Raw genomic sequence first — 23758 nt, 5'->3', positions numbered from 1 at the left:
ATTGGTATTTTTTCTCTTATGTGTTATAAAGTATGTTAAATAAAACACATATAAAAACATAATGTTTCTAAAAACAGTGGAAGTTAATGAAGATCCTGAACAAGGGAAGCAACCCTTACACAGTATGGGAGTCTCGCTGTACACCATTGAGTGTCGTATGGATTACATGGGCTCCAGTGTCCTGATGGCTCGACTCAATGAATTCAGAATTGCTCTGAAGGATGAATGGCTAGTCCAAGATAAACCAACAAGTGACACTCCTTTGGCCACTACAAGGTACATCATATTACAAAATGAAATATTTAAGGAAAAACACAGTCAAGTTAGTACATGTATATAGAATAGTGAACATCATTCATTTCTGAAAAAAAAAAAATGAAAAAAGATTTTATTCATTTTAAGGTTTAATTAAACTTTTATGGTGTAAGTTAAATTTTTTGTGTACTCTGTCTCCTAGAAGTTAACTTTAAAAGCATGAAAGAAAAACATCATAAGTAATTAAGATATACGCTGCAGTAAAATGTATTTGAATGATGAAATGATTGCCTTCTATTTAGGCCTGCTATCTTGTTTGCTCATGGCGACCTGCACTGGGAACAGTTCCACATGATGATCTCTCGCTCCACCACTCCAGATATCATTAAAATGGTCTCCAAAATAGAAGAGTTTTTCATGAACCAATTTACTAGTAGCAGGCGTGTGTTGATGACTCTTGGCCCCAAGTCAGGAGCAAAGAGAGGAAGTGAACGCAGAAAAATGTCTGATGATGTTGATTGTAAGATCATTTATTGTTATTTAGTTAGAGTTTTTTTGGTGCTTTTTGCGAAATGGTCACATTATTTTGGAGAAGAATTTTATCCCTTTCGCAAGAAAAGGCACTTACTTCTTTGCTTGAAAATTTGAAAACTTTAAATTTTTTGTAGCTTCAGAAACTTCGTGTGCAAAACTGTTTAACATAATGTCAGAATTGACATACATGCATGAATATCACTCTTCTAGGTATATGGGACATTCGGCACCACAGACACTGGCAGAGAGCTCTAGAACTAGTGGTTGGATGCCGTTTTTCTATGCTGCCTAGCATGATGCCAAAGGAGGGCACAATACTCGGTGGGAACATGACCTTGAAAGGCAAAAACCTGACCTTGGCCTGTTTCCATGGGATGAATTTCAAAGCCAAGTCATGGGCTCTATTTACAATGCATGAACCTTACATAATATTTGCCACTGAGTCTCAACAGCTGCCTGAAGGAGGTAAGTCAGAAATTACGTAGAAAAAACAGATCCTTTAGAGCCATTGGAAGCTGAAATCAGCAGCCTGCATTGTACAGTTTATAAAAAAATGGCTCAAACCAATAAAGTAGTACTGTTGAATTTCGGTATCTTGAATATTAACACCTCGAAACCATAGATATGTCGAAGTGATTTGGAAGTCCCAACCACATATTTTTTAAAAATTTTACCCTTGATATCTTGAATCCTCAGATATCTCAAAGTTCTTGGTCTCATCAAGTTCAAGATAACAAGGTTTGACTGTATCTTAAAAGTAAAATGCAGAGCATTTACAGTAAAGTATTTACACTGTGCGTATGTACTCAGGGTTGACATGTTTATTTTATGCCCAGGAATCCATGTGATCCAGAATCTGAACTTTTACATTGGGCATGACCTGACACAGCATACGAAGGAGCAGCACATGGCCTACATCTGTATGCTGAGTCGGGGCCACTCTATGCCTCCTTCCTTCACAAGTGTCCAGGAATGGTTCCACTACACTCTAGCCACATCTGATATCAAAGGTAGGGGCAACAGAGCTTTGTTACCCCTCCCCCCATCCTTTTAGGTAATGGTAGAAATAATGAAAACCTCCCTCAAGATAAGATCTCATACACTTCTCTTCAAAAATTTATAGCTAGATCCTAGGTGGTGTTAATTAAGCCTCATGTTTGAAAAAAGCATCTTTCTCTCCACAGTAGTACTTGTACATTAAATATATGGCAGTACCAATACATCAAATAAAAATATAGAGTCCCAGTCTCTCTGGTCAATAGCTACATGTAACTTTGTGCCAGATTTGTCAAATACATGTAATTATGTATTTTTCAGGACTTGACTGCTTCCCACAGATGCTTCATGAAGAAGATGCTCTGGAAGCGCGTCGGATCAGGAAGGTACAGGCCTATAGTCACGACACAGAGATGATCTTTCTCCTGCCCTCTCTCCAACTCCAGCTAAAAACCATTCACAACCAGTCTCAACATGAGCCAAAACCTGATGGTATTTATGCAAATGTTAAATTGGAAAGAAAAGAAATATTTTTATTTTTCAACTGTGAAGTCAAATTTGCTCTCTGTAAATTTTGTATGATCCAAAATCCAAATTATAGACATGAAATAAAAGCTCAAATTCAAAAGGTTAAATTATTTCAACATTTAAACATTACAATAAAACACAGGTACATGTAGTTGGATAAAAAAAAAATGTTGATGTTGAAAGCAAATTGAATTATTTCTTATCATCGTCACCATACTTCTTTTTGTTGATTATCAACATTTTATTTCATTTTTATTCCCAGACCCTCGTCCTGTTGTGGAGTGCAGTTTTGTCACAGAGTTTGAGGATCATATTTTTGTTGCCATGGATGCAGAGGTCATTCTGTTCCTTCATGACCTTATTCTGTCGTATATCAAGGAGAAGGACAAAGGTAGGGACATAGTGATTAAACATTCCATAAAGGTATACAACTGTGACAAAACATTCCATAAAGGTAGACAACTGTGACAAAACATTCCATAAAGGTAGACAACTGTGACAAAATATTCCATTAAGGTAGACAACTGTGACAAAACATTCCATAAAGGTAGACAAATGTGTCAAAACATTCTGTAAAGACATCTCCATCTGTTGGCTTATTTGATTTTAAGGTTAATAAAAAAAAAAAAGAATGTTCAGATTTCCATTCATAATTTGAAATATGTATTTTTTACTTTCTTTGGACAGTAGCGTTGTATTTATATGTACTTGGTGCTTATCCTTAAAAATACAGTGTATTTTCTTATTTTTCATGAAAACTTTACCATTATTTTACATATTTAGAGAATCTCAAAAAAATTACCCAAACATAAAGCTTTCTACTAAAAAAAAGGCATTTAATATATTTCACAACTGGTTGACACACTTTATAAGCCAGCTGTAGCCAAAATTATGTGAAATGTTGATTTAAACTTGGTTAATTATAGATTAAAAGTGACTACAAAACAATTTTTAGGGACTAAACCTCCATACGGAACAAGTTCTAAATCTCCACGAACCCCAGAAACAGAGAGAAAGAGGATAACAGACCCCACATCTGCTCTGAAGGAGGACTGGAGGGTGTTCGAATGTAATACTTGGCATCTAGAGCCCACAGTCAGGTAAGTGTTGTAAGAGACTATGAATGATAAGGCTTTTTGCAAGTTCATGGCATAATGAAATGTGAACATAATTCAAACTACAAGATTGTTGCATTCTTGATAATGTGAAATATATTTACATGACTGTATGTTGCATTTAATTTTCATTCAAAAGAATGATATGCAAATTATAATGAACCTAATGCACAAAAATAATTTTAGAAAGCTTTCTCTAAAGTACAGTAAGAATCAAAGCAGATTTGAGATAGAAATGGCCAACTTATATTTTACAGACTTCTGCACTGGGCCAGTAAAGGTAAAGAAATTGACACAGTGGTAGTGGACTATGTCTTACAGAAGCTAGGATTTTCTCATGCTCGAGTCACCATTCCAAAATGGATGCAGAGAGGATTCATGGATCCACTAGACAAACTGTTATCATTCCTGATAGAAAAGCTCATTCTCGCTCTCAAAACTCAAGAAAAAGAAGTTGCTGAGGATGCATAGATTTTTTTTTAAACAGAAAAAAAATATGTGTCAACTTTAGCTTTAACCTATCGTGTGATGTTTTATGGTAAATGTATAGACAATCAGAATATAGAAAATTTAACCTTTTTTGGGAGTGTTAAACATTTTTATGATTAATGTACATTTTGAATATTTTAATTGTGATTCAATGTAGTATAAAGTGCACAGTAACTTGTATCAAATAATGGTTAATATAAAGTTATTCATTATAATTATTATATAATAATAATGATGTTATAATGGAAATTAAGAAAATATTTATAAGTTTGAAAAAGAGCTTCACACATGAGTTGGTGTGCAAAATTCCAAATACTGGTAGGTCTTTTTTTTCTTTTAAAAAGAAGAAAAGAATACTTTGATCAGATTTTAAGATCTGTATAATTTTGTATAAACAAGTACAATGTGTGTGTAAATATGGCTAGTAATTAAGTAATTATAATTATGTATAATATATTGATTTTAACTGTACAACAGTATCGTAATCATTTGTATGAGTTGTATACTTTCCATAATGTAAGTAAGTCATAATATTTACATAGACCTGTACACGTAGTACAGTATGTACACGTCTAACAGATGTGCTAAACTTACTATATGTACATGTACCTAACTCAAACATGGTTCCATTTTGGAGAGCAAATGTACAGAAGCTAGTCTTAATATTAATCTGAATTCTTTTTGTGTCTACTAGCTTCAAAAATAAATTTCATGTTGGCTAATGATTTCAATTTTAAAAACATCAAAGGAACCCATTTAAGCTGTTGCTTATTCTTGAACTGTGTTATATATTTTTAATATTTTGCACAGTGGTTAAATCTAATATTGAATTATTGATTTAAGTACGTTCATAAATGATTAAAAAGTTGTAATACAACTGTGATTGTTTTAAGAGAAGGCATTTAATTGTGTAATTAATTGTGAAAAAATGGGGCATTGTAATTTTACATTATTTCATAATTACCTGTACAGATATATATACATGTATAAAATTGTACTTGCTAATCTCCCCAAAACAGCAGGATACTTCTGAAAACATTTTTTTCTCTCTTCTGAAAATATTTCAGTATTTACTATGCATTAGGCATATTTGTCATTAAATTTTTTGGAAGAGAGACATCAATATTTACAGAAATGTCAATTCAGGGATGATTTTCTTATTCAGAAATGTCCTGCCTCCTTATATTTTCTTGCTTATTGTAAGAATGTTAGATAGAGACTGAATATATATAACAATTTTTGTGTGTATATGGTTAAGAAATGCATAATAATCAATACAGTGTATAATGTTATGTACAGGTATTACTACATGTATGTGGAACTATGATTTAAGTATTTTTAACTTCATTGTCTCAAAATGCACTGTATCTTGCAGATACTCAAATTCCAGTTTATTTTGCTCATGACATTTCTATACATAGCAGAGCTGTACTAGCTTCTACATTGTATGTATTTGATTCATCAAGAAATCTAACCAAAGCTATGGAGTTATAGTTAGTATTATTTTTTATAATCTCTTTTCTTCCAGATTCATAAAATTTGTATATTGAAATTCAATAGAAATTTTTATACAGTCACATTTAACTGCCACAAATCATGTTCGAAACTTTCCACTATTCTGGTCATGCTTTTTACTTTACTACTTTACGTTTGTCAATTCGTCACCATGTCTGTGTACAGCCCCACCCCTCACCCTTTATCTCACAGATCTCATTTTTGCAGTGTGGTTAAGTCGCATGTCTTAATTTGTCACAAAATTAATAAGTTAATTTAATGTCATCGCCGAAATTGAAAAGCACAGGTTGTTCATAGAAGTGTTGTAGATAGATTTATTGCACAGTGCCTGTGATAACGAGATGTTTATAACGAAATATTTACATTTCCAATGTCTTTGTCCGAGATAAAACTACAAATAGTAAAAATACTTTATTTCTACATAAATCTACTGATTCATCGATAGGCGTGGTTAAAAAGAATCACATGCGGGGCGGGAAAAATAGAGACAGAAGCGGGTCTTGTAGCTCGTGAATTTGCAGAATCAAGAGCATGTAAATATAAGGAATAACTGTCAGATTTTTTGGTTTCATGAAGATGATCAATCGATTGGCTTGCGTGATAATTTTATGCATAAACGCCTTCGGCATTTATGCAAATTATCACTCAAGCCAATCGATTGATCACATCATGAAACCAAAAAATTAGACAGTTATTCCTTAAATAACTCATTTACGGGTAAAATAGTATTTCTAGTCTAGACAGATAGTTCTTGTGCAATTTTAAAAAAATCTATAGAGAATTTTTTTTTTGGAAGTTTAATTAAACAGCTTTTTTTTTTTTAAATGAAAAAAGTTATAAGAATATTTTTTATCACAACAAAAACAAATTCTATAAGATTCTTTGTGGAAAGCAACCAGTATATTAAATGTAAGTTGAAAAAATACATTAAATTCTCTGACATATATTTCAATATTACATTTTATATGCTGTGGTACAGGGAAGACAAAGTCTGTGGGATATCAGGATTTTTTTTAACACCCACATTAAAAATAAAAACTGTCCTGTATAATTATGTACATCAAAGAATATCTTATCACTTTGTAATGTATCCTGTATTATTTACATCTGAGTTTCCTGAATGGTGTGAACAAGACAACACTCCCTAACTTTTATATTCCTTCTAACATTAGAACCCCTAGACCAAGTACCTTGTTATGTCCTTACATTTGTTTCTGTTAAAGATTAATAAAAACCGGTAACACAAAAACTGTTTTGTTTTGTTTGATAAAATGATTTATTATATGGTGGATTTGAAGCTTTAGACATTTCCGTCTGTCAGTGCATGTAAGGTAATGCTTATCAGCCTGGATATTTATTATTTATCAGATGCTACCAATGCCTATAAAAATCTGGGGTTCTCATAGATCATTTAGCTGAGTTGGTGACCATCCCTAAGAGCTCTATTTTAACAAAGGGCATTATACCTTTACCCAAGGGCACTCTTTGTTTAAAGTTTGAGTCAGATGGGGCCTGTTACAGAAAATATGCTCCAGAAAAGGATTTTACACAGAGAGGTTTTCTGACCTTTCCTCTAGAAAATTGGCTCAAGTACACTATGCACACTCTATCCACGGGCTTTCTATGGATGAAGTACAAGTCCAAATGGGCCAAGGAGAGAGGAGAGGAAAAGGATTTCACACAAAGAGATTTTCGACTTTGAACTTTCATCTAAAAATTTTGTTCAAGGTCACTGCACACCGTCAACCCATGTGCACTCTAATGGGTGAAGTATGAGCATAACTGGGCCAAGGGGAGAGAAAATATGCTCCAGACAAGGATTTAACACAAAGAAATTTCTTACCTTGACCTTTCACCAGTTAATTCATTCAAGGTCAATGAACACCCTCAACCCATGGACACTCTATGGGTGAAGAATGAGTTCAACTGGACCTCAGAGATAAAAAAATAAACTATTGACAGGGATTTTATGCAAAGATTTTCTGACCTTGACTTTATCTAGAAAATGTCAAGGCCACTAAACACCCACTACCCATGGGCCCTCTATGGGTGAAGTTTAAGCCAAACTGGGCTCAAGGTGAGAGAAAATATGCTCCAGACAATGATTTTACAAAGAGATGTTTTTTAACCTTGATATTTGATCTCCATGGGCACTCTATGGGTTGAGTTCATCTAGGCCAAGCAGAGAGAAAAATGTTCTCTGCAAAAAGAAATTGGATGGACTGATGGATGGACAGTCAGACTGATCACTACAGAACACCAACGCAGTGGGGGCCTAATTATTCACTTTGTTGAAATTACTTTCTTTCCAGACATTTATATTAATTGAAACCCATGGAGTTACATACTGCTGAACTTTGACTTTCAATTCCCTAATAAATAAGCATAAATGGTATACATTATATTATATGATTAACTTATATTCAGTCCTTAACCTTTTGAAAGGTCAAAAATTAAGGTTTCCTTCCTAACATCACATTAAAACAGTTGAAATATGTAATTGTGACCTTGACTTGTTTTTCTATTCAGCTACAAACTTTTGGCAATTTAAAACTGAAAGTTAAATGACCCTCTTCCTGTAGATATCATACCCACCACAATTGTGATCTTGACCTTTCTAGCATGATAACTAAAGATAAACCAGAGTACCCAGTATGGCTTTTTCTTCTGGTAAGTTAATCATTTAATTTAAAGTTCAACAGAACTGACATACATGTACATGTATTAATTTTCAATAGATCAAAAATATACAGCTATCTTGAAGTGCATGTACAATGTACATGTATCAGTCCTAACCAAACATGTAGTAAATAAAGACAGCTATATACATTTTTTTTAATAATTTATTTAAGAATTCATGCCAATGGGAAGAAATAAATGTTTATTTTCTTTGTACTTCATATATGAATGCATGTATTCACATCATAATTTATAAACATAAAACTCTTCACAACCAATTTATAGAGATTATCATTCAAGTATTAATTATATCAAATTTAAAATAAGACATTTTCAGTTTAGTAGGAAATTAACAGAGATCTGGGAATTACTTTAAACTAATTTTATACAGAAAAAAGACATTTCTTTGTATTAAAAAAAAGCAAATACATGTAAAAATAAATTATAAGAAAAATAAATGGATGGAATTCAGATTGTGACTAGTCACAAAAATAATATCACATATAAAGGTAAACATCGATGAATACTCATAAATACTTAATAAATAAATAAAAACTCATAAACGTTAGACTTCATCGTTTTGCAGATCTACACAGGTACTTCACTAATTTGATTTCTCAGAAAAGTAGAAAAATCAATACATTGTATAACTTGCTGGCTACAGAAGCAAAGCAATGTGCACAGAAACTTGATTTCACAACAGTTGTTATTAGAGTTCAGTAGTAGGCTAAAGTCCAATAATGATTGCTAACTCAATGATGATCAGTGTGCACAAGGCTGCTGTAAGTCACTGTATCACGTCTTCTATGTTGGCCTCCTTCTGTTTCCTAAAATATCACATAAACATGTTTCAGTAATGGACAAAAATGTTAGTAAAGACATCAAAGAACAGTCACGATACACCCCCAACCCCTACCTACCCTCAACAACATTCTGTCTTACTGAAAACATGCAACAATGATTTTGATAACTATGAACCTTATACTGCATCTTTGATGACTGTAGATTTTAATTTCATTTGCATTAAGATTGGTATAATTATAATTACATGACTGTATATGTATACATGTACATTTTTAAAAAGTTACTGGAGGGAAGATTTGTGAAGCTTGCATAATTGTTATGGTCAAGTCCCCTGAAGGACTGGGACTGTGAAATCTAGTTTTTGTTTCCTTTTATCCATTGATGCTGAAGTGCAGCACTTTCAGAGAAGAAGCTCAAAATGTTAAAAGTTTACAACCCAAAAATGGTGTATGTGAATTTGAATGATAAATTAGAATGAAAATAAATGTACAGTGTCTACAAAGAAAAGTTGGTTTACAATACTTGGTGAGAAGATTTGCTGAGGACTAACTTTTTAGAGCTCTTTGGTCGACTGGATTTGGGCCGACTGGACTTTGGTCTGGCTGATTTGGATGACTTTGGTCGCAGTGCCTTCTCCATAGCTTTCTCAGCTGTTTCTGCTGTGTATGCCAAGTAGATATTACTGAGGTCTGGTGCTGAATACTGCAAGAAAAAAACATACGGTAATCAGAACAAAGCTAAAGGCAGAAAAAGGTTAACACATGATTGTACACTTTTGCAGTATCCTATCTAAAATGCCTTTTTTCATCATTAATGACATACATCTGCAAAACAATTGATTCTGTCAACAACAATAAACATCAGAAAAAAACTTTTATTTCAATGTCTACACTACTCAGTATTACTATTCAACAACAAACTGCAGCTGTTAACCTTGTAGATACCGAGATCTACCTTTTCCTTGTCCTTCTCTGGCTGTGGTGATTGTTTCCTCATGTTATTACCGGAGTAAGCCACACATCGGAGCTGCCACTCCCCGATATCATCATTCCATGTCACATTCTGCTCAATCATGTCCTTATAATACAAAAGACTACAGTAATTAAATGATGAAAAGAGGAAATATTTCATTCATAGGATCTCATTATGATGCATCTCCAATGGAGTTATAAAGTAGGTATAGTGTGTAACTCTATGTATTTTTTTGTGCATTTTCATTTGTTCAAAAGAAGCCTTAAAAGGAATGTTCTGGCCAAGGAACAATTATATTTAGAGACAAATCCAGACATACATGTCAATTCTTCCATCAATATTTTTAAATGTTTCTGAGATCTACTACACACATTAATGTGTAATCTGACATTCTTAACAGCACATTAATTACATGTAGATGTTCTTTATAAATTAAGTGTTGTATATACTCCTGCTTAGTCTGATGTTTACATTTACCTGATACTCTAGTGCTAGTGTTTAACTGATACTCTGGTTGTAGTGTATACTCCTACATAGTCTGATGTTTACATTTACCTGATACTCTAGTGCTAGTGTTTAACTGATACTCTGGTGCTAGTGTTTAATTGATACTCTGGTTGTAGTGTATAAGCCTGCATAGTCTGATGTTTACATTTACCTGATACTCTGGAGGTATGAAGTTGTCAATGAGTGTCATCTGTAGTTTGAGTTCTCGACTTAATTGCCTGACATTCTCTAACAGACCCTCCATTTCTCTCTGATGCTCCTGTTGTAGATCCGCTATCTGAAATACAAGGTATAAATACAGCTGTCTTAATACACCATGTTAATTCAATTTCCTTTGAGTTGAAAATTAAAATAAAATTGCTCAGGGTTGTGATTTTTTTTTTATGTAAGCTCAAATATTTGTGATACCAGAAATATAACACTGAGATTCATGCATATGGGAAAATCACTCACCTCAGACTTTGCCTGCATTAGCATGGTCCACACCTTCTTCAGTTTCTTGGTCTTGCCCTGGATTTCTTCCTGCAGTGAGCTGTACTTCTCCTCAATGTCTACTTGTTCTTGCTGTAATTGAGTTTATTAAAATAGAGAATAATACCCACCCTTTTCCCATATCACATCCTGAGACAGCCCAAGACACCAATATCAGACAGAGGGCCTAAGGCCCAAGGACTGATATTGGTCGAGGGCAGATCCAGGGTGTGATATGGAAAAGAGTATGTCTATCAATTATTATGAGCAAATACAAATAAATAAACACTGACTAGCTTATCAAGAGAATTTTAATGAAAGAAATAGGTGTGCAATAAAGAACTGTATCAGCCCTGCAGCCCTGGAGAAGCTGATTCAGTTATTGAGACATCAGTCATATCAAATATGCAAAAAACCTGTATTTATTACTGAGTAGCGTAATAAGTGGCTACACTAGAATTATATCTAGTGTGGTCATGCTTTATGGATACATACCAGTTATTATTGGGCAAAATCTAATATTTATGATGAATGGTGTTAATTGATATTAATCGAAAGTACACTTACAAACATTTTTTAATACATTTAAGGGACATGCTATCTTTTTAGTGAAGATAATTTGCTGTAAACTAACTTTCATTTCTATGTGAGAAATTCACACTGTACACGTATCCTTAAGTTTCGAGACCTTCCTTTAGTCTCTTGTGTATATTCCTTGCCACAAGCCGACTATTTTATTGTGTACTGATATAAAATGTTTCCTCAGAAGCACAAATTAATAGTTGCAAATTGATTTCAAACTGATGAGTTGCAAATAAAAGTTGATTTACAATATTTAAGGTATATGGTGCCTAACCTCTTTTTCCTGCAGAGCCTTTCGGAGCTCCTCTTCCTTGGCCTTCCTGGCCTCCAACTCTTTGGCCGACTCCTCAAGCAGCCGTTCCTGCTCCTCAGCCTTCTCCAACAGATTTTCTCCTCCCACTATAATTTTCTTCTCCAGAGCATTTAGTTTATTTGCCAGCTGATCCTGTTCTTCTCTGAAAGAAAAATTTACATAATCTTCTAAATAAATTTTTTTTTATTCATTTATTTTTATTTTAATGAAACTTACTTAATCTCATAAGCCTTCAAAGACAGATGGTTCGCAGAGAAAGTCTGCATATTATGCAAAGAAATTCTTTCATAATTGATGATGCATCCACTGACTTTTCCTAATAATTTGACTGAAAGTTGATACCGAAGCTGATGCTTGATATTAACTATACTAAAATTTTACCTTTATATAAATAATATAAAGTCCAGCACATTTTGAAAAGTTTAATGAAAATTTGATTATGGTGTCAGTACTCAATATACATGTATATGCATGTACATGTACTATGTTGAGAAATTAATAAATGTGCTGATTAGTCCAGTCAATTTATCATGAAACATCAAACTAATTGCAACACAATTTCTTTTGTCATAAATAAACTCTAGAATGCACAAAATAAATGTAATTAAAAAACCTATCAAAATCAGATGAGGGGAAATCATTACATGGGGTTCATAAATTTTCTATGAAAATTACTATAGGAAAGGTGCATAACTCTTGTCAATTAGTAAATTTTGGTTATAATTCTGAAGCATTTATCAATCTTGAAGAAAGAAGAAGTGAATTAAACTATGTATAATTGTGTATAATGACATTTATAGATGCAGTAAAAACCTTTTATACTTAAAGAAAACAAAATAATACAGATGTTTAAGCTCACTTCAGAGTGATGTTGCATTTCTTAGCCTCATGATAATAAAATTTAGGGTAGAGATTATCAAACACAGATTAAATTTAGTCTCTAAATCTTTATGGATATGTTTTTATTATTATACTGATCTATTAAACTGTATCAAAAAATTTTTAATTAGATTATGCTTTCATAAAAAAACAGGAATTTTCTTTCAATTACTCCAGCAAAACATGGGATGAAAATTAACAGAGTTATATCCCTTCTCTATAGTATACAGTTAAAGTATATCATTGAGGGAGTTAGCAAGATTCCAGTTCCCCAAGGCAAGGACTATTTCCTGAGGCAAAGCCAAGGGAAATAGTCCTGGTCAAGGGGAACTGGAACCTTGCTAACTCCCGCAATGATATAATTTTAACTGTTTTATTTTACCGATACAAACATAAAATTTAGAGGATTCAGATAGTGTGATTTTAAAGCAAGGATTAGCTCACTGAACTAACAAGGTGATTATTCCATTCACATATCATACCAATGTAAAAGTAAAATCTAGAGGATTACGGATAACTGGGAATTAGCTTTCGAAGCAGGGATTAGCTCACTTGACTAACACATGGGGATTAGGCCATTCATAACGATTTCTAGGGAATTAGTCACATCTAACGATCTTATGTAATATAAGGAAAATATTAGACAGTAGAGGTATAATAATACATTGTAATTCCCATAGCAAATTACATCATGCCATATCATGCTTTCTGTTCATTACATTTTCAAATTTTTTACTGCAAATATTATGTATATGTTACTAGATTTCATTTTTGTCAAAATAATTTAAGTTGCAATTAGTTTGACTTTGGTCCCAAATTTTCACTAAATTGACTGGACTAGATTTTTCATGACATACTTAATACACTAATATTCCTAAATATGTTTAAAATTTCCTAGTAAATCTCCTGGAATTTCCATAAAAGACTTTTTTAGATTTTTCTTAATAAATCTAAGGATTCAGAAGCTTTCTGATATATTCTTGAATAAAACTTGCTGGAATGTTTCTAATAAACCTACTGGAGTCCTAATAAACCTACAAGAAATCCCTGTCAGAAAGTCCTACTAAAATTTCATTTAAGAATTGGAATTTTCTGTCAGATAAACCTACTGGAATTTTCTGTCAAATGAACTGAATGGAATTTCCAATGAGATAAACCTACTGGAATTTTCTGTCCAATACACCTACTGGCATTTTCTGTCAGATAAACCTACTGGAATTTTCTGTCAAATGAACTGAATGGAATTTCCAGTGAAATAAGCTTACTAGAAATTTCTGTCCAATACACCTACTGGAATTTTCTGTCAGATAAACCTACTGAAATTTCCTATCAGACAAACCCACTGGAATTTTTTATCAGACAAACCCACTGGAATTTTTTATCAGACAAACCTACTAGAATTTCCTATCAGATAAACCTACTAGAATTTCCTATCAGATAAACCTACTGGAATTTCCTACCAGATAAACCTACTAGAATTTCCTATTGATAAACCTACTGGAATTTCCTATCAGATAAACCTACTGGAATTTTTCTATCAGATAAACCTATTGGAATTTCCTATCAGATAAACCTACTGGAATTTCTTGTCAGATAAACCTACTGGAATTTCTTGAGTTCCATCTCTTTCTCCTCTAGATCCTCCTTCACTTTGTTTCTCTCCTCCTCGGCCATGTCCTTCTTTGATTCCAGAATTTTCCTGTCTTTCTCAATTTTACTCTGAATCTCAGCCATCTTCTCCTTGGAAATGTGTTTACGTTCTGAATGCATAAACATGTATATTGTTCAACACTGTAAATCACATATACATGTATTTTGCTTAACTTTATAATTGCAAGGCAATAAAATTCATTTTTTTCTTGAGACAAACAAGTTACTTTGGGTATCATCCATGTAAAAAAAAAAGTCTTTGTTTCCCATTCAACTTTACAAATTACTTGTAAGTCTAAGTCTCACAAATAATACATGATTTATAGTATTTATTTATTTATTTTTGATGTCCAATCATAAAATCTTTAAAAAATTATTAAACCCCCTAAGTGGTCCAGTTATAATGTATGTAGTTATGTTGCACAATGGCATTCATCTCTGAGATAAATAAAAATAATTATCAACAGCTAAACAAATTTGACAAATAAGATACACAATGTTGCTGTGATGTACAATGCTTCTTATTTTTTTTAAATTTTCTCAAGCTCATAAACTTTATTAAAAAAAAACAAATTTACTACAAATTATTGTAGGCTGTGTCAAAAAAATTGTTATTTGCCCCTTTAAAAATGCAATCTAGTTCAAAAATAAAAGCTTGGGCATGTTCAATATGAGGTTTCAAATAAATATGCTACAAAGCAAATATAACAGACTGCAATGAAAAGAATTAAACTGATTTTAACAACATGGCTGTTATGACCAGATGCAAGTATGAATCAAATTTTTAAATATCCCTTCACAATATTATACAGTAAATCTACAGTCTCTCATCAACAAAACTAATAAGCTGCATCCAAAAGAATCTCAGCATTGTAATTTATCTCAAACTGTACATAAATCAAAATGGGCTGTTACTATGCATGCCTGGGGCATTCTTTCAAAGAAACGAAATGGGAAATCAAGGTTTTCAATTTTTTTTAAATTCATTAGACACATATGTGTATTATGTTATTAAAAAAAAGTAAAATATGAATTTCAAAATGAAATACGTTTTGTTGCTAAACTTACCATCTTCTTATGAGTAGAAATCCAATATTTGAAAACAAAAAAATTATAGGATAAATGTGACAATTGCATTGAATTGATGTAAAAATAGTGAAGGATCCAGTATATAAGAACATTTAAATTTGAATTTTAACTACAGTACAGTAATAGTACATGTATGTTGTGTATCAAGATGCTCTTCTACCTTGTGGACATTACACATACTGACAACAGTTGCACAATGAACAGTCTGTTCACAACATTTTCCTACAGTGAATTTTTTTTAATAAACCCAATCTTACTGGCATAGATTTACAAGCTGGTTTGTGTTATTTAATGCTAGTTTGGAAAGTAAAAGCAGTGTACATATGTACATTTTAGCTTTGAAGAATGTTGGATAAAAAGACGTAGGTGTTCTTTTAGTCTATCAAGTATTTTAACAGCAGCGGACCTTAAACTTAAGATATTACTGTGACAGTGTATGCTTTTTGATATTTTAAAGTTTGTGCTTTTAATGTTCATCAAGATTCAGAAATGTGGAATAGACTCTGAACATCTTTTTAAATTTTCAGAATGGGAAAAATAAGGGATAATATTTAAAAGAGAAGAGATAGATTTATTTATGTTTCAATAGCATGGCCCAAGAAACCTGTTACATTGTATAACGGATGAAATCTTGAAGCTGAGACAGAGAATAACAGATCATCAAGGATGTATATTCACGTAAAGGTGCAATGTGCTATCTAACAAGCTTATGAACAGAATCAACACATTGTTACCTTTTTGTCCTTTTCCTGTGGTGATATAATACACACACACACATATGATTATATGTTTAAAAGGAACAAAGCTTGTGGTGATAAATAATGAACAGCTACTGTACAGATACATGAATGTGAGGAATATGAACGACTACTCCTGTTCAAAATTCAAATATATTGAAAATATTTCCTACATACCCGGTAGTGTCAAATTTGTTTTTGGAATATACATACACATGTACATGTATTGTGCATTTAGTTTAGAATGATTTAAAATATTTTTTTTAATAATTTAAATTCTTCATACCATTGTGTGTGTCTCAAAGTAAATATAATATTAGTACAATATCTAATTCTTTGTAAATAAATCTACACAGGAAATATATTTTAAACTAATCTACATAAAACTTTATGTATATGTGAATACATATAAATATACAAGTGACACAAAATTTTCAAACATGTTAATTACAGTACATACAGCATGTACATGTATCTGATATATATTGGCTATAAGAATGAATGATATGAATGAACAGAACACAATGAAACTTTACAAGTATAGAATACTAACCTCGCTTCTTCTTCTTTTTCTTCACCCTCCTGACGACTCCGTCCTCCCCCACCTCCTCCTCACTTTCCTCCTCCTCAGAGTCCCCCGACTCATAATCTGATCCTAGAGCAACAAAACAACAGACTGGGTCAAAACTAACCAAAAGTAAAACTTTTAATCATGTGTAAAATTCCTGTCAGACAAAAAATCTGAACTAAGTCTGCTACATCCTACATGTAAAAAACATTGAATCTCTCCAAATCTGGCACCATTTTCAGAAAAGAGAGAAACTATAAGTTGCAATATAAAAGAAGTACATGTCAATCTCAATGTCATAAACTTAATATAATTTTTCAAACTACATTGACATTTTTTTCTAAATAAAATGGGAACATGCTTAAAGAACTCTTTTCAATACAGAAACCACACCAGTCTTGTGTTTTGTAAATCAGACCTTCTTCCAGCTGTTTCCTGAGCTCATCTATCTCCTTCTGGAACTGTCTTAACAATGCGTCCTTGGGATCCTCATTGATCTTTGCCTTGTTCTGGATATTCTTAGCTCTGTTTGCATAGCGCAAAGTACTGATGGACTCATCATAGTTATAATCTGCTGGTCCAATGTTTGCAATCTAAAAGATTTCATTCAATGTCATTAACACACAATATTTCAAGTAGAGAGTATTACAGTTCACATTTACATGTAGTTGCTCCTGTAACTCATTTCAAAATGTTTTCTTTTTATCAACTACTGTACATGTATAAAATGGTTAATAATATTCAGGGCTTTCAAAAAGATTAGAAACAGGCAGTACTTTTTAAAAAGTAAGAAATACCTGAGGAAGCAATTTTAATTAAATATGTTATCAAATTTTTCTTTAACGAATATTTTGGCCATTACATTCATGATTTCAACAGGGTAAAAGTACAGGGTACCTGCATATTTTGAAAGGTCTGAATATTGCAATAAATCCTAACTACAGGTAACTTTCCTTAATCATCTTTGTTTACATTATTAAAATGACTAGTTTTACCATAGCTGTCTTTGAGTTTCCTCCCAGTGAGTCCTGTAAGAGCCTGGTAAGTTTGGAGTTTCTGTACGGAATGTGAGTACTTTTACCATCCACTAGGGAGGAGATGACATTACCCAGGGTGGAGAGGGACAGGTTGATCTTTGTGGCCTCCTTCAGTCTCTGTCCAGTAGCTCCTGTTTTAGCCTGTCTCTCTGATCCCTGAATTTAATGTTTTGATATTTAATTTAAGTACTGCCTTTCACTGTTAATTCATTAACCCCCTTTTTGCAAATACCTCAAGAGTTTTTTGTTTTTATATTAAAAACATTTCTACTTAGCAAATCAAGAAGTCTGTGTAAATAATTCCCTAAAATCTCTGGTCAGTACATACAAAATGTTTAAGCACACAAGATGCCTTTTCATTTCAATGGAAACAAAATGCTGTCAAATGTGTATTATATAGATAAACTAACACATCAAAACTTTCTGTGTATCATTGTTATCTTGGTAACGTCAAACTTTATCAATAGACCACAAACCAAAACACAGCACTCTTTATTTACTTACTGCCAAGTCTACTAGATGTAGTTTGCCGACTCGTACATGCTGTTTACCATCAGGATATTTCTCACTACATTCAATGGTGACTGTGAAGATGGCATGAGATCTAGAACTGTGGAGATTCATGTTTGTTGCACCCACATGTCCTAATAAAATACAATCATAACATAAAAGAAAAATTTCATATTTAAGCTACATTTTCTACTAGAGTGAATTAATTGTTGCAGCTTTTTTATGCCAGATTTTTTTTTTTTCAAATTTATCCACTTGATGAAATACAACATAAACTGAGGAGTATTCCTAGAAGCAGACAAGCCTACTTATAGATCAGTTATTACATGTACATTTTAAATTATTTATAATAGTTCAAATGTTTTATTAAAGGAATATAATATAAAAGAACTCCAAACTGACTGGCAAAGAATTATATCATATGATGAAAATTTCCCTCTAGCATTCCAATACTTACTGTTTTTGTTTCCAATTGTCATGATTCTGTCCATGTCATCAGCATTATTGACACTGAATGCTGACAGGTCCTTCACATACACCCCAACGTCTGGTCTCTCTTTCACCTACATGTACAGTGCATTAAATTCATAGTTACTGTTCTCATGGATAAATGCTAAAGCCCAATATCATGTAAAACTGCTTCAGTAAAAGATATTGCTTAAAGAAATAAGTTTTATCTGTTATTGAAATCTGTTATTAAAATTACATAGGAACTCAACATAACATAGAAATTTGGCTGTAAACACACAATTACCTCTAGTCTGGCAGACTGATCTTTACCCAGCAGATCTCTGACTTCCTCATTGTAGATTTCCAGATAGCAAACTCTGACCAAAAATCTGTAACAAACAGTTATACAGTTATTATAATTCACCATAATTATACTCAGCACCTAAACAAAAAAAAAATCATTAATGCATAGGGAATTCCTATTCTAATGATGTATTCATTGCTATATTTTTAAGATGTTGTGCTAAACTGAACTCTAATGAACATATCTTGTGTTATATTTCAAATCTATAATTATTCATCAATAAATGTACCTAGTATCCCCTTCTGCTTTTGCTATGTGACCAAATATGTGAGCAAAAGAGTTAGGAATTATCCCCCTTAACTCCGGCACAGATCTGACCCCCTCCATGGTGAAAGTCTTCCCTGTACCAGTCTGTCCATAGGCGAATATGGTTCCTGAAAAAATACCATAAGTAACATTTACTGTACAATATTAATAACTAGACAGAAAAGGATTCTGATTTTCAAAGCTCATTAAGCATATTTAAAATTAAATTACATTAAGGTCCATTAACTAAAAATTATGATCATAAATGTTTGGCATAAAGAAAATCTAACCATTGTAGCCTTCTAGGACACATTCCACTATAGGTCTGGCTGTTTTATTGTACACGTCTACTTGTTTACAGTTTGTGTCAAACACTGTGTCAAAGGTGAAGGTTTTGGGAGGCTCCCCTGATCCAGCATTTGGAGGTTTCACTACAATGGTACCTCTCACTTCATCAACCTGTAAGTTATAAAGAAATTGTTTAAAAGAGTAAACAGTTGAAGATTGATAAATAATTTAATTTCAATTTTTTTTTTCCTTTAGATTTCTCTTAAATCATTTATCAATCATTGGTCATACTTACACATTCATCAATAATTTATGATCAATCAGAAAATTTGAAATGATTTTTAATACAGAATCTGCATAAGTCAAAAATGTGTGGCGATCAGCCAGGTTTGGTTGCTAGTGGCCAGATAGCTCAGTTGGTAGAGCACCTGACTAGTGATTCAGGGGGCCTGGGTTCGAATCCTGGCCAGGTCCATTGCATTTTTCTCCTTATCTGTTATGCATTTGGTGCCAAGCCACATCCTGGAAGTGACAGGTAAATATTTACCAGGCATTGGTGCCTTCAGGAGTGAATACCTTTAAGGAGGTAGGAATGTGGTGGTCTGACAGGTTTGATCACTGGTGGCCAGAAGCTCAGTTGGTACAGCACCAGTGGTTCAGGTGGCAGGTTCAAATTCTTGTCTGGTCCATCACATTTTTATCCGTACCAGTTACAAATGTACTTCCCAAGATGGACAATGAAATTATCATGACATTGGTAAATTCTGTATCTCACCTTGACACACTGTGTACAGCTCTGCTCTTTCTCCTTGTCATTCAGTGGCCGACATCTGACACAAACCTGGACACAGTCCGAGTCCTTAGCACTCTTTTTCTCCTTCAAATAAAAATGGAGTATACGTATGTGACATTCATCATTGAATTGCTACATTATTATTAATGTGTATCAGTGAAAATAATCATCAAGTGTTAAGCAGTGTTTATAGATAACAGATTCTAAGAAAAGATTTCAAGTTATGCCATTTCACTAGGCCTAAAAATTCGAAGTAAATTTATGACTTGTAGCCCTATGAGATCAAAATAACCTCTTACCGGCATGTTGCTACTAATCAGTTTTCCATCAGCTTGTTAAGAAAATTCTTCTTCCTAATAAGTAATTGTAAGTACCTGTAACACTTACAGGCCTCTATTCTCAAAACTGTGTCTCACTTATTCACTGTCTGTCAATATAAAAATATTTGGTATGTATCACTGTTAATTTTATCTTAATTTTGATTGGCTAAATTAATTTATCTTTCGAAGGCCCTCTAGATTTTCCAAACAAATTGATTACGAAAGAACAAGATGGCTGCGCCCTTGGACTGACGGAATCTTCTTGATGTTCTAAATCTTTAATTCAGGTGAATTATAGTTAAATTGTAAGCAAACAGAGATAAAAGCAAATCAGACACGAAAAGTCAACATGATGACAAGACTGCAGATCAGAAAACTAATGCTAAAGTGGTTTTTCAGACCCAAGTTCGAAATTCCTCAACAATTGTTGTTTGTCAGACATCGTCTAAGTTGGCAGAAGAGTCGCCGAATGTTAACTATTTGGCCTTTGTATTAGATGAACATTGTAAACTGATGAAAATACAACTATGGTTTTGGATTATTTGGATTGTGTAGGAGACATAAACTGTACCACAGGCCTCTGAATTTCTATCAATAAGCCGTTATATGATTGATCAGGGTGATATATATACCCCCTCTGTATATGTATTTATATATAGAGGGGGTATATATATCACTCTGATCAATCATATAACGGATTATTGATAGAAATTCAGAGGCCTGTGACTGTACCATGGGTACAAGTGCTTAAACTTAACTGTTCAAGTTTTCATACAATACATTAAGTTTTTATATCCTCTGTTTTTAGAAAAAAGAATGGCAACTGCTGATGAAAACACAGAAGAAAAGAAATCAATCTTCTTCTGGAGAAACTGGGGAAGAAAATGTGACAGAGTGAGAAAAGAGTTGTATGAATGTGTGATAGTCACTGATTGTTGTCAAAAGGTATTGTTTTAATGACATACAGTGTACCTTTAATGTCTATTACAAGACTTGTAGGCATTGATGTGGATTACTTTTTCTAAAGTTATAATATGTTGACAGTGCGACCGTTAGGGTGAGCGTAGATACCTATGCAGTTTTAATTTACATCCGTATCTTCAAACCCCATGTGGATTTTTGGTACGTCTAGTCTCTGATGTCACATGACGCTGTATGTAAGTTGCATTACCAGATCAAAACCTGAACAGTGCTAGTTTTAATGAAGAGTGTTAAATCTACTGTTTTTTCTGCAATATCCATTAAATCATTGCGATTTTATTATTTGTTAAACTTTTATTGCTACCATGAGAATGTAATTTGTGGCGAGATGCAATTCGCAATTATGGGACCATAGGTTACTGCAGAAAAAAATTTGTTTGGATCAATGTGCAAAGTCTGGATTTTCTCTTCGCCTAGGCTTTGCTGTAAGAGCTCGCAGTGACAAGGGGCTCTTTGTGACAATGCATTTGTATAACTATAACTAAATAAAAAAGTATACATGTTGTTCACGTATGTGCCTTCAGACAAGTATTAACTTATTTTGATGGGAAAAGCTCCCTTAACATGTTTAATGTCGACTAGAAGGCTGAAACATAGGAGAAATAGTATTTTTGGTTTATTTACTTGTCAACTAGCTGCCTGTCAACACCATATCAATATATGTAAACCTTTCAACTTTAAAAAAATTAGATAAAAATTTTATATCAGACCAATGAAACATTATGCACATATATATACTAGTATTAGTGTCATATCATGTCCAGATTTTTAAAAAAGCAACAGCCAAGCACTTAACGTAACCAAGTATTTTCATTATTTTATCCAATAGTTTTTTTTTGTTACCTGTGTTATTATTAAGCAGAAATTGAACAGATGAAATCTGGCCCAGTGTTCGTGGCACAAAACTCAGAAGAGAGTAAAATAAAGTTTACTCTACTCGGATTTGAGTTGAGTAAAATAAAACGTTCGTGGTCCCATGGCCAGGTTAAGATGGACAAAACAGTGATGAAACATGGACAATTCTTATTTTTTTTTTAGGAAAGAAAAACACCTAAAGAGTGCCTAAAAGAACGACATCCAGATGTGGAACACTGTCAGACATTAGTCTACTCCTTATATAGATGTAAACATGGAACTGTAAGTTAACATTTAAAAGAAAAAAAATGAAATTTAATGTTTCAAATTCATAAAACAGAAGTAACATTTAATTTATCTGAAAAAAAAATGAATTTCAAAAATATTTGGGAAACTGAAACATTTTCAAACATACCTGTTTTTAAAGTTGTGAATTCCTCCAATATCCCTGTGATTTGATAAGTTTTCTCAATTATACTCATTTTGTGGTGCAAAATTTACTGGATAGGCCATTATTTATGGCTGGACTGGAGTAATACAGATCAATTAAATTTTGTCCATGGACACAAAACCTATCATAATAATAAGAACACACAAGGATTCAGTTCAGATTGCATTTTCTGGCCAAACACATTCAATGAATGAGTGCCTGTAACAATTAAATTTTTTCTAACATAAAATTTATACCACTTTAAAATTCCAAATTATTTTTAATTCAATTTCAGTTTGATCGAAGACAACAGTTTAGAGGAATGTCTAAAGACTACTAGGCTGATTTGATAGATGTTGTGTGATTGTTTGTGTACAAGACTGAATGCTCCTGTGATAATGTGAGTGAAATTAGATAATTGTTACTGTGGAAGTGAGTCTCATCCTCAGGAACTACTATTTTATGATGTTACATGTGAACTTGTAAACATTTTTATTTTATGAGAAAATGGATAAAAATATACAAATGTATATAAATAATTTTTATAAGCAAATAAAATATTATGTACAATGTATATAATTTGTGATTTATAATTATGATACTATATATTTTATAATGAAAAGGTATTATTTTCTCATCTTAGTTAAATTTTAATATGCAAATTAAGTTCAGTGAGACAGTACAGATACTGTATGTACAGGTATTAAATACACCTGTAAACAGACATTACTGGTAATATGAACAGCAACAGTATTAACAAGATGTGAAACACTGATGCCTCCCTATGGCAGCTTATGGCGA

General features: G+C 32.7%; 3 protein-coding genes across 6 annotated transcripts in view; 2 read left to right on the top strand and 1 right to left on the bottom strand.

The window, feature by feature from the left end:
- LOC133191930 (bridge-like lipid transfer protein family member 1) overlaps positions 1-3904 on the top strand; it is a 52145-nt gene extending 48241 nt beyond the window's left edge. Inside the window, exons 58-65 of the mRNA XM_061327696.1 lie at positions 78-276; positions 558-775; positions 1000-1254; positions 1626-1799; positions 2107-2277; positions 2576-2704; positions 3269-3413; positions 3686-3904. Of these exons, the coding sequence (XP_061183680.1) occupies positions 78-276; positions 558-775; positions 1000-1254; positions 1626-1799; positions 2107-2277; positions 2576-2704; positions 3269-3413; positions 3686-3899 (1505 nt within the window). The 3' untranslated portion in view covers positions 3900-3904. The remainder of the gene's footprint in view (positions 1-77; positions 277-557; positions 776-999; positions 1255-1625; positions 1800-2106; positions 2278-2575; positions 2705-3268; positions 3414-3685) is intronic.
- Positions 3905-6390: 2486 nt separating this feature from the next.
- Positions 6391-23487, top strand: LOC133191929 (cytochrome c oxidase assembly factor 5-like). 3 transcript variants are annotated; one of them, XM_061327695.1, is made up of 4 exons: positions 6391-6402; positions 21500-21636; positions 22711-22809; positions 23253-23487. In XM_061327695.1, the coding sequence occupies exons 2-4, from the start codon at positions 21508-21510 to the stop codon at positions 23295-23297; spliced, it is 273 nt and encodes a 90-aa protein (XP_061183679.1). In that variant the 5' UTR covers positions 6391-6402; positions 21500-21507; the 3' UTR covers positions 23298-23487. The 3 variants fall into 3 exon arrangements, with proteins under 3 accessions (XP_061183679.1, XP_061183677.1, XP_061183676.1); XM_061327693.1 differs by lacking the exon at positions 6391-6402 and adding an exon at positions 20899-20978; XM_061327692.1 differs by lacking the exon at positions 6391-6402 and adding an exon at positions 20961-20988.
- On the bottom strand, positions 8483-20773 carry LOC133191926 (kinesin-like protein KIF3A). Of its 2 annotated transcripts, XM_061327688.1 has the most exons (18): positions 20671-20773; positions 20354-20455; positions 19581-19749; positions 19274-19418; positions 18985-19069; positions 18688-18793; positions 18225-18364; positions 17679-17876; positions 17102-17276; positions 16669-16770; positions 16113-16127; positions 14243-14399; positions 11722-11902; positions 10848-10958; positions 10546-10671; positions 9870-9992; positions 9466-9617; positions 8483-8938 (listed from the first exon to the last, which is right to left on the bottom strand). In XM_061327688.1, the coding sequence occupies exons 1-18, from the start codon at positions 20674-20676 to the stop codon at positions 8899-8901; spliced, it is 2133 nt and encodes a 710-aa protein (XP_061183672.1). In that variant the 5' UTR covers positions 20677-20773; the 3' UTR covers positions 8483-8898. The 2 variants fall into 2 exon arrangements, with proteins under 2 accessions (XP_061183672.1, XP_061183673.1); XM_061327689.1 differs by lacking the exon at positions 16113-16127 and having other exon boundaries at positions 8521-8938.
- Positions 23488-23758: the final 271 nt, after the last annotated feature.

This window comes from Saccostrea echinata, unplaced genomic scaffold (genome assembly GCF_033153115.1).
Source record: "Saccostrea echinata isolate AGI-Se365-2 ecotype Australia unplaced genomic scaffold, CSIRO_AGI_Sech_v1 ptg000025l, whole genome shotgun sequence".
Lineage (NCBI taxonomy): Eukaryota > Metazoa > Mollusca > Bivalvia > Ostreida > Ostreidae > Saccostrea > Saccostrea echinata.
The sequence above is the reverse complement of the archived record's forward strand: the minus strand, read 5'-3'. Positions and strand labels throughout refer to the sequence as shown.

Bases quoted from the DNA above. Each gene is read 5' to 3' on its own strand.
- LOC133191926 (XM_061327688.1), bottom strand. The intron at 9,618-9,869 runs GTAGATCTCGGT...TTTTTCTTGCAG, and splicing joins CAGAGAAGGACAAGGAAAAG to TATTCAGCACCAGACCTCAG. The intron at 8,939-9,465 runs GTTAGTCCTCAG...GTGATATTTTAG, and splicing joins CGACCAAAGAGCTCTAAAAA to GAAACAGAAGGAGGCCAACA.
- LOC133191929 (XM_061327695.1), top strand. From the start codon at position 21,508: ATGGCAACTGCTGATGAAAACACAGAAGAAAAGAAATCAATCTTCTTC. The intron at 21,637-22,710 runs GTATTGTTTTAA...TTTTTTTTTTAG, and splicing joins TCACTGATTGTTGTCAAAAG to GAAAGAAAAACACCTAAAGA. The intron at 22,810-23,252 runs GTAAGTTAACAT...ATTCAATTTCAG, and splicing joins ATAGATGTAAACATGGAACT to TTTGATCGAAGACAACAGTT.